The 21,138-nt window shown below is 41.5% G+C and overlaps 1 protein-coding gene across 1 annotated transcript in view; it reads left to right on the plus strand.

Moving 5' to 3' along the window:
• The first annotated feature begins 582 nt into the window (after positions 1–582).
• DTX4 (deltex E3 ubiquitin ligase 4) overlaps positions 583–21,138 on the plus strand; it is a 35,555-nt gene continuing 14,999 nt past the window's right edge. Inside the window, exons 1-2 of the mRNA XM_014058463.2 lie at positions 583–1,679; positions 18,958–19,714. Of these exons, the coding sequence (XP_013913938.2) occupies positions 1,469–1,679; positions 18,958–19,714 (968 nt within the window). The 5' untranslated portion in view covers positions 583–1,468. The remainder of the gene's footprint in view (positions 1,680–18,957; positions 19,715–21,138) is intronic.

Below are 21,138 nucleotides of genomic sequence, written 5' to 3' on the forward strand. Positions count from 1 at the left end.
AGCAGCACAATGGTGAACAAAAATGCAGAACTGCACTACTGCGTTAAAAAAACCTCCAAACACTTATGCCTTTCATAAGGCCATGGCGGGCGCTAGAAATAATTGATCCCCGCCACCAAATTTGGCCCCAGTTGTGATGGGGCGACTCTCATAGCCAATGTCTTATCTCCAATGCCCCACCATCAGCGCCCAATTTGTCGCTTCTGCCAGCGCTGGTAGAAGAAGGCTGCGCTACATCAAGCAGCACGCGTGAAAAGCAATGGCCGGGCTGATCCCATACAGAAGCGGGCCTTTGGCCAGCGATCGTGCCCTGCGCTTGCCTCGCCTTCTCTACGTCTCACCCCGCAGGGTGCCAATCGATCGGGCACCCCCGCCTCGGGATGTGTTGGTCCAGTCCCGCCCTCACTTGCTGTTGGCTTTATCTGAGTCAGCAGAGGGCGCTCGTGATGCTAAGCAGAGGGGGAGGGTTTAGGGGCGGAGGGCCGAGCATGAGGTAATGGTGGGCGGAGCGAAAGGAAGGAGCGCAAAGACGTCGCGTTCATGGGGCAGCTCCTGCTGCGGCTCCTCTTCCCACAATCCTTGCAAAGGCAGGGAAGTTGTAGCGGCGGCGGGCGAGGTTACAAGAGGCAGGAGCCTGGCGCTGGGGGCTGCGTGCAATGGGTTATTGTTTGTGGGCTGAGGGCAAGGGGCAATGCGCGGGGTGGAGATTTGCATTTCCCCTGCTGTGCCGAGAAAGCCCCACTCACGCAGGGTCGGTGTATAGAAAGAAGGCGGCATAAAAGCAACAGGGAGGTGGAGCCGGCCGGAGCGATTGCTGCATCTGCTACCCAGGGAAGCGGGTGGGGTGGGGGGAGACCGAACCCAAGAAATCGGAGCATGAAATTCCTGGCAGGGTTTGTCCAAAAGACCCCCTCGCGCAAAGGCAGGGAAGGGAGAAGCAGAGTAAGGAGAAGATGCAACTGGTGTAACTGAGTCACCTTCTGTCGTACCAATAGGCACATTTCCCTTCCGAGACACTTTACGGAGCAGATGATGGAACCTGCTTTTCCAGCTTGCTGACTGGAAGGGTTTTCTTGGTAATTTTTTTTAAATGCAACGCATTTCCCAGGCGATGAAGCCAGACTACTGATTTTGCTTGGAAAGAGGAAAGCTCTGCGAAGATTTTAAGCTTTCTTTCCATGAAACAGTGCCCAAAAGACTTGAGTATCTCTTTCTTTTAACTCCGCAAGCTCCAAAATACTAGCCGCACAAAAGCGGGTGAGAGAAAGAAACAATTCAAAAGAAGAAAATTTGGAACTGGTCCAAGGAGTGAGCGAGCAGCCAGCCAGCCCGTAGGCGTGACGTTGCAGAGTTTAAAGGGGGCAGATGAGATCTATCGGACGTTGATCGGACGAAGAGGCTGCTGGAGGTGCCTGGGATTCGGAGCCTCTCCGGGAAGAGACCGCTAAAGAGCGAAGGCGAAGAAATCATGCTGCTGGCTTCCGCCGTGGTGGTTTGGGAATGGCTGAACGAGCACGGTCGATGGAGACCCTACAGTCCGGCCGTGAGCCACCACATCGAGGCGGTGATCCGATCCGGGCCGAGAGTTGGGGGCAGCGTCGTTCTGGGCCAGGTGGACAATAGGCTGTCGCCGTATATCATCGACCTCCAGTCCATGCACCAGTTCCGCCAAGACACGGGTGAGTTTGATCCCGCATCTTTCCGGCGCCACCCCCGACCCCCTTGCTGCGATGTTGTCCTTTCCGATCCGGAGCCATCTCCCTTGTCGTGTCCCTTCTGATCGGCGACCAAAGGAGGGGCGTATTTTCATTTGGAAATTTGTGTGTGTGTGTGTGTGTGTGTGCTTTAAACGAGACGTATAAGAAATCCGCTGGGATTAAGTTTTATTGCGATTGCACAGCCCCCGTTATATTAAAGGTTGGCATTTGGGATTACTCTTGTTAGGCAGCGAGGGAAACCAGATGGGACAGGACAGAGGGAGATTTATGGGCATATTGGAATTTGCCAATTCTAGAAAAGGATTTGGAGGTGGAATAAGGTGCAGCCGATATACTGTACTACAAGCTTCCAAATTCTATTGCCATTGCCAAAAACAGAGAGGGAGCTTAATTAGATGGGCTTCATTGGGAGGAAAAGACAAATAGTTTTCTGCCAATTTGCCTTTCCAGTTGGGCAAACCCTGTAGCCTGTATAAGTTAAGAAAACCTTGTTCTGCAGTGGAGATGCTGGTGTTCTCTAATACCTTGTAAAGGTGTGTGAGCAACCATATATTCATATACTTCACTTGCAAAGAGCAAAACACACAAATATGTGAAAGGTTAGTGTGGAAAGAAGAGTGGCTGGAACCAATGCGTTTTTGGAACTTACTGCTGAATAAATCTGGATAGAATTGGGCTGAGTGTGTATGTGTCTTGTGCCTTGAGACAAAATACAGCTGTGTGTATACTACATATGCCAGGAGGGGAGCTTGAAAAAAACCCAACTTGATAAATAACATGAAGCCTTATGTAATGTGGTGTGATTTTGTAAAAATTGAAGCAGCCAGACAAACTTGCAGTTTGAATAGTGACTCCTGGTCACATTTGGAGGAATGTTGCATAAATGTGAATGAAAAGGTTTGTGATTTCATTTTTAATTTATTAGCTGATCTGGAGTAAAATTTACATGCACGTACTGCTGAAACTGTAATCATTTGGCTGAAAGGCAGAAGCAACAAATAGTTTACTAGAGAGACTAACAATAAAGACTATTAAAAGCTTCTTCTAGAAGAACAACAGATCCAGATGGTACTATCCTGAAGGCGTATCATTGAATCTTACTTCTCCCTTTGTAGAAACTTTGTAGAAACTAGGGGGGGAGGGGACTTGTTTCTGTGGGTTACTTTGAGTTATAGGTAGGGTTTTCCCCCTAGAATTATTGTTGATTCATAACTAGATCCATGTCCCGATGTCGAGGATTCTGCATGGAAACCATCGAGTAGAAGAAAAACGGGCTGTCAGCTGGGAAAACCAAAACAAAATACCAGGCTAAAAAACCAGTAACAACTATTTGTGTGATATTGCGAAAACCATGTCAGGAGCTGCAAGTGAAGGTCTGGAGAGTGATGGAGGTGTGGGCGGTGCTTCCTCCCCCCCCCCTTTCCTCCCCTGTCTTTTAGTATCTGGACTAAGCGGTTTGCCAAGACCTGAATGCCTCTTGGCAATGTGATCCTGAGATCCTGTCAGTGAAGCAGTTGCAGTCTCACGGGTAGAGGAACCAGGCGTAGGTGTGCAGCTGTCTTTGCTGACAAGTAGGAAACACCCTGGGAAAACCATCAGCCTCTTTAGCCTGGGAATCCCGTTTGCTCCTGTTAGTAAGCATGTGAAGAAGGGAAGTAGCTATTGGATCAGGAGAGGAGCTGGGAGGAGATGGCAGGTGAATCACACCATCCCTGTGCATTAGAAGAAGCCTTCTGCTACAGTATGTGGTGCAGCCGGCTGCATGTAGAATAGGCTGGCCCTGGGCGAGCGGATGGAAGAGAAAGAGCTGCATGAAAGCTTAGCGTGCAAGCAGGACGGCTTCAAGGGAGGAGGCAGAAACCTGATAGAGGCAGACAAAGCCGATGAAAGGGAAAATGGGAAAGGAATTTTTCGTGGAGCCTAAGATTTTGGGGAGTCAAAGTGCACCAAAGATACTTTTCGATGCACATTTAGGTGCAAAAGCTGGGAATATTAATTAGTGCTTTCTGAGATAGTAGTAAAAGGAATAAATAAAATATAAACAATAGTTTCTCAGTCTGAACACAGCATCCCTTAATCTGGCCTGTTAAGCTGAAGTGCACCATTTGACCAGTCCCTGTTGCAGTAAATGATTCTTTTACATGTCACCAGAGCAGATTTTGTTTCCATATAACAGAGTGTGTGTGAGTGTGTGTGTGTATGGATTTATTCATATTCAGGCTGGCTGGGAACTGGAAGCCCTGGACTGCAGAAGACAGCTTTAAAGACTGTCAGATTGAATGCAACCTAAGCCCGTATTGACCAGGGCTTGCTTCATTCCATTATTTATTTGCACCTTACATTTTGGCAACAGTAAAGGGGAGACACTGATACTGGATCAAATGCTATTACAATCATCATAACCTCCATGAAACACAACAGTATGACTGTTAACTACAGCTGGTGGAAAAATAGATGGGAGAGGCATTTTTGTCTGTACTTGTGGGATGAGCAAGATTTGTGCTATGTCCACAGCTAGACACAAGTAAGCTATGAAATCAGGTTCTGTCCAGATAACTTTTTCCAACTGCTCTGAACATTTGTGATCAGTCCTGGCATCACTGATTAGTTGAATACAGAAAACTGACTGGCTGCATGATAGTCTCTCCCGCCCTTTACTTATTAGGACAAGATTCTAATTTTTTTTCCTGTCTTATACTACTTATTATACTGCCATGGAAGGGAGTTAGCTCTCCTCCATTCCATTCACTCACATTCATTTCACTGTAATTGTCTGTTGTGAGATGTATTCTGCCTAGTGGCCAGTCCTTTTGCCAAAGAAGCCAGATTTCCTTTTGTGAAGATGGTATATTTCTCCATATATATTTTCTCTACCTCATATAATTAGACTAGGAGTGGGAACAATCTCTAGCAGTTGCCCAGATATGCTGACTGAGATTTTTGGCACTGGGATATAAGAACCAGGCTACAGATTGAATCTTCAACCGTTGTAAAGAGAGGTTGGGAGGCCTTTCCTCTATGGACCAATTCCAGTTCAGTTACAGCTGTATGTGACAGCTTCACACAGTCAAAGAAAGTAGGGTGTGAGATACCTGTGGAGATTCTCAGTCATCCAGGTCATAGTTGTCTCAAAGGTGCTTTTTCAAAAGGCAGCTGTTTTTTCTTGAGGAAGGTGTTTCACTTCTCACCTAAGAAGCTTCATTGGTTCTGGCAGGATGGTGGGCTGATGGAAGGATTGGTTCTGACAGTATGGAAGGGAATGGAAGGATCATTTTTCTTTGCAGTCATCTGGTCATTAGCACTCTTTCTGACAGCCATTGAGCCTCTTGGGGGGTTGTTGGTACCATTGATGAGATTCAGCAGGTTCGCACCTATTCGGGAGAACCGGTTGTTAACTTTCTAAGCCATTTGGAGAACCGGTTGTCGAAAGAAATCTCATTTTATTTTTTTCCACTTTACAGGGCTAATCCTGTAAGGAAGGCAGGAAGGAAACATTCTGGTGTTGTTTCTAGCCTCATCTTTATTTCCCTGCTTACAGAAACTGCCTCTCGTGTTAACCCTTATTGCATTGTAATAGCTAAGGTGAAGCACCCATCAACATGAGTGACGTTGAGTTGGCCACACCCACCGAGTCATATGACTGCTGAGCCCCGCCTACCCAGCTGGTCATCAGGGCTGAGAATCGGTTGTTCAATTATTTGAATCCTACTACTGGTCTGTACCCACAGGAGCACATGTGGGTGAGTGCATACGGGGTGTGTGTGTGGAATCTTCTTGGAACTGCTGAAAGGACCGGGTTGTAGACAGGAAAAAGATGATGTCTTATCCCTCCCTCTCTGTTGAGAGAGGGCTTTTCAATGTTATAAATGGTTCCTTTTACCCCTCTTTCAGGTTTTTTCACTACACGTCCTGCTCATGTCCTGGTAGCTTGATAGACTGTTCCAAAATTGGTGCTTAGCATATATTCCTGTTAATCACATACCTCCCAGTCCAATACACTCCATGCCTGGAATGTTGCAACCAGAGGTGAATTAATATAAATTCTCAAAGTGATTCATTATCATCTCTATAAGTGCAGCTCTTGTGCACAGCCACATTGTGAGAGACTAACAACCTCCTCTCTGCCTTTCAAAAGTCTAAGCTCATGTCTTGGCAAATTTAGTTGGAGGCAGTGAAGTGGGGAATGCAAAACTAAATAGGTTCAAGGAGCAAGGAACAATTAGGGTGAGCCACAGAAGTCTTTTAAGCAACTAATGAAACAAATGGATCTCTAGATGAATTAAAGTTAATGGTGCATTAAAGAAATACAGTAAAATAACACAGCCTTGAATAAATTCCTTGCATCCATCTGTAGTGCAGAAGAGGTAGGACCAATGCCTTTAACTAAGATTATAGAATATTACCAAAGGATTAAATCAAAGAACTAAAAGCAACCTGCAGATAGCATCCATGCTGGGTAGGCAAAGATGTTCTAGGCCAGCTACCTGCAATCCTGAAGCAGGAGCACTAAATATCCTGTTTTTCTGTTCAGTTTGCATCCAAATCTGAAATATTGTTGGAGACCTATTTTACCTTTGACTGCTGTTGCATTTTGGGCTGAGGAGCTAATGCCTTGCAAAATTAAGTCCTGGTCCATTGGAGTCAAATATAAGCTGTTTTCCCTCTAACTAATAATTATCTACCACAACACCATGATTTGGTACAAAAGATGTAGAAAGAGATTCTGGTTTTAGAGTTGATTCATGGAATTGGGTGTAAGCATCTCTATAGAAGAAGACTTACAAAATCTTGATTTTGGAAAAGAAACACTCACTGATCTTTCAGGTCTTTTGTAGTGTCAAAAAAGATATTGAATAGTAAAAGCTAGGGTGCTAACAGAATAAAAAGGTTTTGTCTTCCAAAAAATAGAACAAAAGAGACCGGCAAAAAGAACATGGAAATATTAATAAAATAATATTATTTTATTATAAAAGTATTGCAGTAAGACAATTTTATTATACACTTACTACAACTGAAAAATATTTAAATACATTAGATATGAATGATCAATATTGAGGTTAAAGAAGGCGATTGTAGAAGAGCCAAATGAACTATTTATGAGTGGCTTTGCTCAAAAAAATCATAGTATTTGGATATTTTAATTAAGCAGATGGCCTAACTACAGATATATTTTTAATTTCTTATAATTCTCTACTACAGCTTCAATAAAACCAACACAAAGGGCAATATAACTCCACCCAACATTGATTAGTTGGTTTAAACAACAGATATCAGCCTTGAGGAGAAAACATACTCTAAAAGGAAATGCTTTTCACAGTCTTTTTGAACACAACTAAGGCTCTGATCTTGCAGAACCAATCTATTGAAAGGCAGGGCATGGTCCAGAAGGGTTTAATCCCCATTTATGTGCCACAAATCCTGCTGTCACTCAGGGACAGATGTCTCTTCCTGAACATAGTGGACTTGAGGAGGTGCACTGCATTCCCATGAACTGGGTCTTTGTTCCTTCAGTTCCACCCCTTCTACTATCCAGAAGGCTTTTATTTTTCCATGATTTCCTTGCTACTCCAAATTTTGGGAGCAGCTTGCACCACCACCTGTGTAATGACACATTTTAGTTGTTTTTACACAAAAGTCATGTTTGGTATGCAGTTAAAGCATAAACATGTGATCTTTTGGGCAGTCAGGAGCTGAACTTTGGAAAGTAATTGTTCAGTTTCTGAGTCATAGGCAGTTTCACAATGAAGGCACTTGAGTGGACATGGGTGAAATTTCGCACACCAGTGTCAGTCCTTGATCATGTTTTGAAAAAAGTGAAAAATCAGGCTACCACAAATAATTTTACTGTTGAATTTCAGTAGTACCACCCTGGTGGGTGGGGGTTCGAGAGGCTGTAGAAATGAACATGGAGAGAACTTACGTAGGCTCTGGTTGCCACCCTTGAGTTAAAGCATTATACATACTCAATAGACTTAGCAGCTGTTGGTGTGTTTGGTAAGTTTTGTGGCGCCATTGCTGTCTGGAATATAAATGCTTACACATTCCCCACTTAGATTCTGACTCTGGTATTTCAGTGGTATAATGTGGTTGATGAAGGGTTTGTTGTTTGGTTGATTAAGAAAATGGGTGACTATTACTGATTCAGAACTCAGCAGAAATGGAATAGTTTTAGACTCGTCCGTTTCTGCCCACCGAAGGCCATCTAAAGTGTTCAGACAAAATTCCTTCACAAAGAGAAGAGGATTGCTATCTTCTGTGCCATTTTAAGGGAAGCATTTAGCACATTTTGCTTCAACCAAGCCATTTATTTCTTTTAAAATATTGGCAGGTTTTCTGTCTTAATTTTCTTCAGTGTCTTTAGTGCTCCTTGATGGTATCAGTTGTAGAAATGTTAATGTAAATTAATTTTGAAGTTCTTATGTAGGTAGTCATCAACCTATGACCATCAGTGAACCCAAATTTTATGTGGCTAATAGACACATTTGTTCAGTGACTTTTGCTCCATTTTACAACCTTTCTTGCCACCGTTGTTGAGTGAGTCACTGCAGTTGTTAAGTTAGTAACAAGGTAGTAAGTGAATCTGGCTTCCCCATTTACTTTGCTTATCAGAAGGTCACAAAATGGGATCACATAATCCCAGGACACTGCAAGCATCATAACTGTGAACCAGTTGCCAAATGTCTGAATTTTGATCATATGACTATGGGGATGCTGCAATGGTCATGTGTGAAAAACCATCATGTCACTTTTCAGTGCCGTTGTAACTTTGAATAGTCACTAAACAAACTGTTGTAAGTTGAGGACTACCTGTAGTGTAAATTTAAGGACATTACACATCAGTCCAGTGGTGAAATTCAAAAGTTTTTACTCTCAGTTCTGTGGGTGTGGCTTGGTGGGTGTGGCAGGGGAAGGATACTGCAAAATATCCATTCCCACCCCACTCTGGGTCTGGGGCCAGCCAGAAGTGGTATTTGCAGGTTCTCCAAACACTCAAAATTTCCGCTACCAGAACCTGCGGAATTTCACCCCTGCATCAGTTTGCATTCCCCATACTAGTGGATATGATATTGGTCTACTTTTTAAAAAAACAGTTAGAAAAAAATAATAAGAAACTTTGTATGAAAAATTCTGAAGGCCTTGTGCAAGAATTAGTAATTAGTATTACTGTGTATACCTACAGAGTAAGATGTTTACAGGCAGCCATTTTTTTCCTGATACATATTATTTTGTTCTATCAATACATACGTGTGTGACTGAGGTAGAAATTCCCTGTTAGTTTTTCTGATATGTGGCGACCTTAATATGAAGTTACTGTAGGTAAGGCTTTTTTAAAAAAAAGAATTACCTAACTTCTAAAAAATATTGATGCTTGAAGCCATCCAAGTCTTGTGGTTACTCTGTGCATTTGAAAAATTTGGGGTTTTTTGGTAGTGCTTCTGCTGATTTGTTTAATTGGATCATATTAGATAGGTTTCAGGGGAGTGGCTTGGGGAGGGATTCGGTAGAAAAGGCATATAAGCCCCATTCCTGTTTTCTTAGCAGAAATAAGTTTTGTGACACTACCCTGCTCTTCTTTTGCTCCTCTGTTGAAGAGAGAATTTGATAGACAGCAATTGCTAACATATGTGGTTCATCCTTTGTCCAGACTTTGGTTGTGGATGGCTGCTTTTTTGAATAGATGTATGTTGCATACACCAGCTAGCATTCCAAATATTTCATTGCCCAATTGGGCTCACTTCATGATAGGAAGGCTGTTGCAGGATTATTCCTCCCTTGGGGGGAAACAAACTCTATAAAGATTGCACTGGGCAGAGGAGCTTTCCTCCCACTGAAAGAATAATTAGCATGCACATTGAATCCTTGTCTGTGTGGAGGTATTATAGGTCTACTTGCTGCCGACCCCTTTCTTAAACCCATTCCCCGAATAAAAGCTTTGTCTATATATATTCTGTTCTTATCCAGTGGTTGCCACAGTGATCAGCAATGGGTCCGCCTGTCCTTCTATCTTCTCGGCTGAATTTGCCGAGACCAAATCAAACTTATTTTGAAGTCTTATGTCGTCCCATCTTGGCAATAGAGCCACTGGGTCAAGAAAGAAAGTGGGACTGGCTGCAGCTCTGTCTATTAAACCCTTTGTCATCCCTGAGACAGGCAGAGATTAATGTTTGCTTTGCTCTTGCTAAATGAAAGGCTGAAAGAATACCAACACCAACATGTTGCCATCAAGCTTAGGGGTCCCCAGAGTTAGGAGGGCCATTCATTTGTCTGGAAAAATGAAAGAGGAAAGAATGTACATCTTTTGGGTCTAGAGTTTTATCTACTGCCCCAAAGCTTTCTCAAAGTGCTCTACAGTTTGTACTCACAACAGTGGTGAAATTCTTCTTCTTCTTGCAGAGACAGATCTAAGAGGCCAGTGGACTATTATATCACATGTTATTTTTTTGTGAACATTCCTGCACAAACCCACTTGATTGTGCAACTTTCTGAGCCTTGTAAGCCATGTTGATGGATGCACAGTTAACTCAAGCCAAATTTTCTCTATGGATGCTTGCATTTTAATGGCTCCAACCCTACTGGATAGACTGGATGTGTCATACATGCATACTGAATCCGAACAGTTTCTTACATACTGTATATGACAAGTATATTTCCTCACCCTTCCTCTTCAGAATTTAAGTCAGCACTAAGGAGGTTCATTTGTTTCATTCTCATATTAAGCTTATGCATTTAGTCTGAGATTGATCGGTCTAAGACATCTAGTTTCAAAACTGAATTGGACTTTCAATTAAAATGTATGTGCTTCAATATAATACACATTAATGCATTATAGTTCAGTGGTTTTGGACTGTCAAATAAGATCATGATGGATTTTTTGGGGGGATTGATATAGAATGTAAAGCTGGTTTATTTAAAATTTCAAGCTACAAGATTTGATTAATATTTAATACTCTGCAGTAAAGAATATATCTAGTTCCCTCTAATATCTTTGCTTGCCTTCGAGATCTGGAATTAAAAACAAAAAACTGAATTCCGCCCACAGATACAAAAATATGGTAATTGAATGGCCATGATAAAGGAGGCAATAAGAGACTGGACAAAATCATTAAAATAATCCATTTGCACATGTGGGTCTTGTGGTGCATATATATTCCATAAAGGCCTTTCAGTTGTTTATTATTTATTTTTTTCAATACGAATTGGCTTTTATATCAGTAGGTATCAAGTGGAGACTACTAGAAACGATCTTCTGTGCATACTTTCCGATCCAGCTGTGACATAATGCTGCTCTTTATTCCCTTCTTCTTCTTCATATACAATATCTCTACATTACTGGTGGCTTCACATAAAAGAATAAACTGCCACCCAGAAGCTGTAACCAATCCCATTAGATCTAATTCTGTTCAGAGCTGTAACTTAGCTTTATGGACCCAGTCTTATTTCCTCCATTTTTGCTCTTTTGAGAAAATACTGAAATATTCAAAGGAGAAGGGGAAAACTGATTCATGTTAAATGAGAATTTACCTATTTCATGTCATACACAGACTGAAGCACGCTTGCATACTGATTACCTCTGCTTTTCCAAATTTTTCAATGCTGCTTGCCGCTTTAAAAATCAATCCAAAACATCAGTAACAAAAAAGAGTGCACCCTAAATTGTGCATTTATACATCCCTGTAAACATGCATATTAAGAAAAAAACATGAGGCATAAAAATGGACGTACTTTTGAAAAACAGGGTGCTGGTAGAGAAATGAGACACATTAAAGAAAGGAGTCAAAAAATGAACAAAATCAGGTTTAAGAGAACCATGATCTTGTTTAGAGCTAGACAAAGCTAATGTATTACTCCAAAATAGTTGTGGTCTCTTAGTCAACTATCCAAATCAATGCTTTTAGATCTGTCTTATCAACTTCATATGCTGACAAGGTCTAGAATCATGCATGATTTCCTGTAATTTGTGCTTACAGGATAGATACTGAGTGAAAAAACAAAACTTCCACATATTACTGTCTCATATGAATACAGCATGCAGAGCCAGCATGCAGAGACAATCTTCTCCCTTCTCTTTCACCCCACTCCCTTCTATGAAGCATTGTTTCTTGCCTTGATAAACTTGATAAACAAATGTCTGATGACATTTGCCTAAACTAAATTTGGTGAGAAATGTACCCTTAATTGAAGTTTTTCCCCTTAACCCTTTCAGTCATAACAGGCATGAAACAGCATTAAACACCCATTAAAAGTGGAGTATATATGTGAATATAGCATAGGCTAGATCCTAATCAGGATGAATGCAGAAGTCCAGTTCCTAAGGATATTAGCAAACGTTAACAGAAAGGATCTCCCGGGGCCTTTTAAAGCTAGAATGCTGTGAGGCCACCTTGGGGAAGATGGGTTGAAGACTCCTTACACCCAAGTTGCCTTGTTGAATGAACTATTGTTCTGGGGGACTTCCCTCTCCTCTTTCCCCAGTTGCTATGAATGTTGTTGTTTGGGGTCATTAAGGAGTTCTGATGGTAAAGAGGCCATGACCCTGGCAGGGTCTCAATAGCTATTGTCCCTTTTCTTTTTCCTTCTTGAATGGCTGATGGCCTGTCTCAGAGTTAGGCAGGGAGGGAGGATTTTCCCACAACTGATGGATGAAGCGGGATGGGGGAGATGCAGAGATTCCTACGCCATTTTCTTCCACCCCCAAATCTGCTGGTTTCATCCTCGTGATGGATTATAATCAATTATGGGGTCTGTGTAGCGGCTTGGCTTGCAGTAGGTTTTTTCCATTATAATGCCATTTTTGACGGGATTTTATTTAGTTAAACCTAATGAAAGAAGGGATTCCCTCCCCCTCCCAGAGATTAGAATTGGGGTAGAGTTAGAAATATCCAAGTGTTAATTAGTAGAAAACTGGTTGTCTACATTGAGAGCCAATTTTCAGTAATAGTTAAGGAGCTAGACAGAAATGGTAACCCTGGAGTTCTGTTGATCTTTGGACACAGACGGTGGTTGGGTGATTTGGGGCCAGTCATTCTCCTCAACCCAATTCACCTCTCAAGTGTGGTTATGAAGATATGTTGAATTGTACAAAATTTAATCAATAAATCCATATATTACTTTGTATTTCAGCCTTCTTAGCAATATATTTTTCAAGATTTTTTTTTTCATGGAATAAGGACTAATCACAAGAGCCTTGTTCTTTTGAACTGTGTTTTGCACATGGCTATGATATAAAGCATTTCATGTAATTCAGATCTAAAAAAACAAAATTAATTTTCCAGATTTACCCTTTCCCTATTGTTTGATCACTCTAATTCATACTCTTTAGTTATCTGCAACAGGCAATTGTTCCTAGTACTATGTAGTTAGAGGGATTCCCTTAATCTGTAGCACAGATGTAATTTCTGAAACCTATCTTTCTGTTTTTAACAAAATGGGACTCCAATTAACACAGATCAACAGATCTACTTTTATTTGGAGTTACACCTCTAAAAATCATTCAGTATTTGTGTTGCTTCCGGCTAAGTTTGGGGAGGGTAAATGTTGATATTGCTTTGACATTTTAATCAAATTCTTCTCATTTTAAGAATAGGTTTTTAATGTGTTTTGCTGTGAAATTTGTTCTGTACCCTTTTTAGCCTCATATTAATATCATCGTGGAAGACAGGTAATTTAAGACTGGGGATGTCAGCCCCCCTTCTCACCAACCTTTAGACAGCTAGATACTCACTGCTTGAGAAGTCAAGAGGCATTCATGTCTCACCAAAGGTTTAGATCTGAGTAATTTAATAAGCTGAAGTCATGAACAGCTGTCTAAATCACCCTGCCTAGAGATACGCACACATATTAGCTCAGAGAAAATGTACATGAATGCACAAAGCTGCAAAATAATCAGGGTAAACTAAGATGGCTTTTGTCGCTGGTTAAATTGCATCCAATTTAGAATACAATTTGCTAGGCACAGTGTTTTCCACTCACATACTGCTTACAGTACTTACTAATATTAGAATATAGGTGGATTTGTAGCTTTAAGGCACATCTCTGTAACAATTTCCCACCTATAGCAAGAATCGCTTAAGTAAGTTTTCTAGATTGCCCAGTACATGATGATTTTTTTACAGGTTGGATCATTTTTTCTCTATTGCTAGTCCACTAGGGATATTTAGAGCATCAATTCCTTCCTTCATTGCAGAGATTACAAGTATATGACATTGCGTTTCTAAATCTAATGAAGCAGGCACATCTATTGGTTAGCATGGTCCTTCACTGCCCTACTCCACACCTTCATCAGTCATCATCTTTGGTTGTGTGTGTACTTGAAGCTATGGATGTACAAAGTCTTTTACATAAGGAGTACTGGGTGTTGGTTTTGCAGGAACAGGTTCTGCAGGAACAAGAAAGAAGAAGTCAGTGTGTTGTTGCAATAATGTCCTTGCTATCCAGCTCATCAGGGTAGTTGCTAGCCTGGAGCATGAAGCCTGTGGATCAGTCTTCATGGAATATTTGTGGGTATGTGTGTGAATCTTTTTGCAGTGAAAATCAATACTATTTTAACAAGAAGGAGAAAAATATAATTTAGGCGTAACATTTTTCGATACTAAGTAGTCATCGTTAAATGTTTTACAGCAGAGATTTTGACCTTTTTAATTGTTTTATTTCCCCCTCTTCTTGGTTCTAGTTAAGGCATTGGTAAATATAGGTCATAATGTACACAAGCCAATTATTTCCTAGTGCTCTTCTCTGAATAACTCTCTTCTGGGGAATTTGCCAACTTCCTGTTCATTCTAACCATATAAGCAAGAATTGCCTATCATATTTTCTAGTAAAAATGTGTTTCAGTAAATGGGCATTCTCTGTTTAGAATATTTCTTTTGCAGAGAATGCCCTGGTCTGAATATTTATTTTTCTGGAACTGCAGTTATAAACAAAGTTAATGGAATTGAATATACATCTAAAAGATGCCAATAGTTTGCATTCTTCAAATAATCTCAGTTATCTACAGCTGTCAGTTACATATGTCTTGTATCAAAGTTAATGAGACTTCTGCACAATCGCCTGTGTCCTTGGTCAGTACCACAGTTTTAACTACCACTTAAATTATGAAGACCAGCCAAGATTCATAAACTGCCTTCACCTTATCACACCACTGAAATTACATTTCCATTTTGTCTCTTACCGTCCTTTACCCATGCAAGTACATATTCTCTGGAAATTTTACATTTAATTTTGTTTGCCCGAATAAGGGAATTTTCTTGAGAAATTCTGAGTACACATCATTGTACTTCCACATAAATAGTCTTCAAAATATTGAAGAATAGTTTGGGATGTTGAGGGGTGGTGGTCAAATAGCCAGGATTAGCTTCTGTTGAACCTTGCAGGAAGAGAATGTGAGGTACCCATTTCTGTGTTCAGTGGGATGAGAAGTAGCGTGCAGGAGGTTATTAAATTAATGTTGAAGGAGGGGCTGGTGTCAAATACAAAACAGTTTTTGTAATTGCACAGTGGAACATCACACACACACACACACACACACACACACACACACACACACACACCACTTCTCAATTTCATTTCCATATCCAGGCCATCCTTTCCAGTTTGACTTTGGTGCTGGAAAAAGAGCTGGGTGAGAAAGACAGTATCTAGCGTGATGGGCAGTTGGTGAAGCAAGACTTATCATTTAATTAATGTCTTAACATTGCCACCAGGATGCATCACTTATGTTGGTGGAGCTCCATAGTCCCCTTGCTTTGTCATGTAGATAAGCCATCTTTTTAACTACAGGTTTAAAGACCTTCCCCTGAGACCTGATCTCTTAGAAATAAGTCGGATTATATTTTTTATAAAGTAAGTCATTATACGGTATAAACATGAGACCATTAGAATTCTCCCTTCTGCCTGTTTGCTTTTCTTCAGAGATCTTAGAACATTGAAACTGAGTGAACTGAGGCAAAAGAAGCACTGTTACAACAAAGGTTATCAGTTGCAATAATTGTATATAATTGAGGGCTTAGGGTGATCTTAAATCTTACCCTGCCCTGCTTATTGCTTATTGAAGACATTGAAGAAATGCCTTTTCTGTGGCATTTCTTAGCACCTCATGAAGGTAAAACTATCTGGAGAAGGAATTTTGTTAATCTTTCTTTCCCTCTTGTCGTTAGCAGCGAGACCCTCTCATGTTTGTTATTTTGGCAGAGTTACCCCAAATAGACTATCCTGGGTTAAAGGGTTGTCAAAATAAGCAATATCTTGGCAGCTGTTAGCTATATCACTGTTTGATTAGCTTTTATTCCTTGGATCGGGATTGAGAAGATGAGACAGCAAAACAGCTGCCAATCAAACACGGGGCTGTCAAAATATTTCCAGTCCCATGATGAGAGCAGGGAGCCAGCTTTTGTTTCTCAGGGTAAATGTGGAAAGAATGAACTGTTATTCCAGCAAATGTGTGTTCCTAACCTGTGTTTGTTTCAATTACATAGAGAAGCACAATTTGGAAGATGAATTTATGGATGAGATGAAAGACTGATTACCCAATTCATCACTTGCTGATTCTCTCATAAATCATGTCCCCTCTAGTTTCTGTTCTCCCCAAGCTGAACTCTTGGGGAATTCGTAGTCCAACTTGGGGAGGTTTTTAATGTATATGTGTATGCATATATTGTTTTATATTTTACCTCTCTTCCCTGTTGGAATTCTGTCCAGGAGACGTGCTTAATTTCAGAAGGAACTTGTGTCTTCAGATATTATAATATCATGGGATTAGATGCAGCAGAGAATAGTCCGTAATGCCAGTATTCAAGTTTGTATTGTATCGAAGTTGCCAGATAAAATCATGTCAATTTGTATAGAATAGCCATTGAAGGATATAGGAGGAAAGTCCACAGTGCAGCCATATTAGGAGAACCTAGTAGCACCTTTTTCAACTAACACATTTCATCACCTTCGGAACTCCAAATGGCCTTTAAATGAGACAGTTGCTAAATGAGGACTACCTGTATATACATATATAATATATAAAAACATATTTCATAATAATGGTTAAGATTTAGGGTTAAGTATTTTTTCCTTCTTTCTAATTCTCTCCTGCAAATGTCTGCCTATGTTGTCATTTCTCCCTTAATCTGAATCTTGTTCCAAAATATTCATGGAAAAAAACAGGGCTGTGGAGCAAGATTGTGTTTTTCTTAGCAGCTGCTTTCACTTCCTTGGGATAGTCCACCTTTCACATATAAAGGCTGTGGATTATGGTTTCGGAATGCAACAAATCAGATTATCTTTAAACCCATTAACTGACTCTACATGCGTAGATAAAATACTAGAATTCTCACTAACTAGTTTTCTGGATGAAATAGGTCAACATTTTCAGAAGGCTGCCTCTGTCTTATCTGGGGACTACAGGGTATAATTATTGAAATATAAAATGAATTTGCAACCTCCTGAGATATATCTGTTACTATAATAGCCGGGGATTTCATTGCTACTATTTATGGTAATTAATCTATTGCAGTTTTCTACTCTTCTGAAACAACTTTGAGGGGAGAGGAATGGCAAGCTGGATATTTTGAAATAAACTAGAAAAAACATTACAGTTGTCTGGAAGACATCAAGGGCACACATTTTCTGCAAGCAACCAATTTTCTGCCAGTCTTTGCTACTGGCAAAAGAGTTTTGGGAGACCAAGGGTTAATTCCAGCCCTGGAACTTCAGTGCAGAGGTTATCCCCCTATGGCTTGTATAAATATTTGCCACTGGGTGTGATTTCTATATTATCCCTGACTCTGATCATCTGATGGGGCCCTGGTTATATAAACATGACCGCCCAGAGTTGATGCTGGGATTCCGAGTATTTTGCATTAATAGTATAATGATTTTTATCCAATAATGGTTATTTACTTGACACACTAGGTGATTTTTATCCAGGAGGAATAAACTGCATTTAGCAAAAGGTTCATAGGTGGAACAGGAGATAAATTTCCTTATTTTTCTGTCAATGTTTATTTATTTTTTTCTCCTCCTCCAACGCTTTGCTGTTATTTCAGCAGCTCCTAAAGAGTGGGGTGGGGTGTCAGCTTATTCCTTTGAAGAGACTGAAACACTGAGAATTGAACATGGATCACTCTCTTTTAATTTTCAAAGGGTCCAGAGTTCTCTTTACCATGAACGGTCATTGAGAACAGATAAAGAGGACAGGAGAATTGAGAGGCAGGGGGTCACAGGGGCAAGGGCCAGCAAAATAGCAAATAATGTGACAGGAAGATGAAAACCATGTGTTCAGTTCCTCTTTAAAATGTGGTGCAGAGAGGAGAGGGAGCTATTACCACTCAGGGAGACCCGTGTATGACACATATATGGGGAAGTAAAAGTGTGGAGACAACATGCCTTAATCTGGGTTCCATGACCCCAATAGAGACATTCCCTTACATTCTGGTGAGAGAGACGTTCCCTGAGGATGGGCTCCAGCACAAGTCTGAAAACTCAGAAGACTAAACCTCTGGTCCTGGTGACTGACTCGGATTGGATCCTGCAACATTCCCTCCTTCCTCTGGGAAGGATTTTAGGGAGAGAGAGATCTTTAGCCAAATCTCCCTTTCCTTCCACACCTTGATCTTAGCATTATCGCCACATGTTCTGTGGGGAAGGTCCAAATAATAATAAGTGATAACTTATTTTTAACTAACTTGTATACAGGCAGTGTACATTTTCAGTGTTACGGTAGCAACACAATTTCAAACTTTCAATCATAGTTATGTGGTCTTATGTTCAGCCAGGTCATGGCGGTCAAAGGAAGGGAGGAGAAAAAAGGCAAGTCCCTTTGCATAGCCAAAGAGTGTATGGAAAGGAAATTGAGTCAGTAAACTAGTTCAGTTTTGTTGATATTTGTCCTCAAAACTCATTTGCCAGGAAATTCTGTTGTTCCCTTCTCTGTTTATGCATGGATCTTCGGCATAACTCCACAGCTATGATGAACTTGTAAACTTGGAAATAATAGCATTTGGGCTGTCATGTGAGAAGCAGATTAAACAGAGCTTAAACATTGGATTTGGTTTAGTTGCTTCTTTAGGGGATAAATGTCTGTGAAAGCACATGATGCTTGTTTCTGTGCTGCATTTTTTCCCTTCTTAGTTGTTTAAAACTCTGACGCGCTTCTTTCCTATGCATGATTTTCTAGTATGCTTGATGTAATGTTATTTTCTTTGTTGCCTTTTTTTTTTTTTTTGACATTACTTTCCCATTTCTCCCTTTGCAGGGACCATCCGTCCGGTGCGTCGCAGCTATTATGACCCCTCCTCAGCCCCAGGAAAGGGTGTGGTATGGGAATGGGAGAACGACAATGGCACCTGGACCCCCTATGACATGGAGGTGGGCATTACCATCCAACACGCCTATGAAAAGCAGCACCCCTGGATTGATCTCACTTCCATTGGCTTCTGCTACATCATTGACTTCAGCACGATGGGCCAGATCAACCGCCAGACCCAACGCAAGCGCCGTGTCCGTCGCCGCCTTGACATGGTTTACCCGCTGGTCACAGGCACCTTGCCCAAATCTCAGTCATGGCCAGCAAGCCCTGGTGCAGCCAATGTGCCTCCTGCTCCTGCTCCTGCTCCTGCTTGCACTTGTCCACAATGCCTTCTTGTCATGAGCATAAAGGCAACAGTGGCAGCTGGGAGCAATGGAGGAATTGGAGCTGCGGCTAGCCAGCAGCCTCAACCTCCACTGCCACGTAAAGCTGTCTCTCTTTCTGGCAGCACCAAAATCCCCACACCAGCATCAGTTCACAAGCCACAAGATGGAACAGCCACCATGCGTAGCTCTCTGAAGACCCTTGCGTCCCAAGTGAGCCGAAGGCAGGCAGTTAGCACACCTGCCCTCACCATGAGCAATTCCTCTGCCAGTCCTCCTAATGCCAACGGCAAAGTGACACGCGCCAGCCTTAATACATTGAACCGAACCAATCTGCAGCGCCTAGCCATCGCACAGTCCCGTGTTCTCATTGCCTCAGGGTAAGCACTCATTTTTGTTGTTACTTAGGCCTTCAAATTAATGTTTTCTTCTGGCTACAGCCTGGATTAGTCCCTGCAGTTTTCTTTGGCAAGAGTTTTGCAAGTGGTTTGCCATTGTCTGCTTCCTAGGGCTGAGAAAGAACGACTAGCCCAAGATCACTCAGTTACCTTAAGGCAGGATTAGAACTCACAGTCTCCTGCTCCTAGCTGGTGTCTTAACCATTGCACCAAACTGCCTTTATGTACTTGTTTACCACTCCTAATACTACATCTTGGTGTCCCTCTTCCTACTCACATGGAGGCATGCAGTGCGTGCCCAGTATTGTTTTTCCATTATCCATATTTAAACCATGGGAAGGTCACCTCTGTTCCTGGAATTTCCAGATGGGCCTTTCTCAATCCAATTCTCCCTTGATTTAATAGATTATAGTCACTATGGAAGTATGCAGGTAATATGCAGTGCAATAAATTTGGAGGGAGAAATGCAGACAAATTCTGAGTCAACTTAAATATCTGAAGATAGGAAACATACTGCATAGATTATAAAGTGTGGTTCAGTTTTGTCAAGGTTTATGAGGAGGAGCCCATGGAGATATTGCAGAATTTTGAAGAGTGATGTCAGGTGATTTGGGAATGGAAAGAAAAGTAGCTTCTGATATTTTCTTACTGAGAAACTCTATGTTGTGAGACAGAAGTTCTCAGAAAAATAGGGGATACTGGAAAGCCCTGAAGAAGCAACAAACTCTTGTCGGTTAAACAGAAGCAAGCTGTTTGTAAATATATCTTGGCCCAAATTCCAGCAGGATAGAAAATTCCTAAGGAAAAGCTGGGACTGACATTGACTGACGCTACCCCATCATTCCCCCTTCCTCTGTTCATCAAATCCCACAGACCCTTTGAACCATAAAATGGTGAAGCCTTAAAGCCCCTTTTGAATGTTAATGAGGAAATGAAACATTCTTCTTCTTTAGGGGTGGGTTCCTATCAAAAGACCCATACAATTTTTTTTTCAGGCTGCTGCCCAATCTGGAAGGTACCCCATCCTCAGCATCCCCCTCCTGCTAGGCTTCCCTTGACCAAAACACTCTTTCTTGGACATCTAATTAGTGTTCCTTCTCTTTTGTATGATTTTGCCATCGGCCGTCTGTTGCTGGTTTCTCCCCCCCACTCTGCCCATGACCCTTCTCAAAGACTTTCCCATGGAAGAGAGGAAGGGAGGAAGGGGCCAAGGCGATGCTTCCCCAGAACAAAAGGCCCTGTGAATAACTGAGAGACACAACCAAGGTTTCTAAAGAGCTGAATGAAGGGAAGGCAGGCAAATGGGGAAGGCGGGACATGCTTCTCTCTTCAGATTAGAGGATTCTCTGTCTCCAGCTAGTTCCTTAATCTGTAACTACGGCAACTATTGTCCAGTTTAAAAGGTG

Source organism: Thamnophis sirtalis, unplaced genomic scaffold, assembly GCF_051295495.1.
Source record: "Thamnophis sirtalis isolate CommonGarterSnake01/CBP01778 unplaced genomic scaffold, rThaSir2_p1.2 scaffold_1, whole genome shotgun sequence".
NCBI classification, from domain to species: domain Eukaryota; kingdom Metazoa; phylum Chordata; class Lepidosauria; order Squamata; family Natricidae; genus Thamnophis; species Thamnophis sirtalis.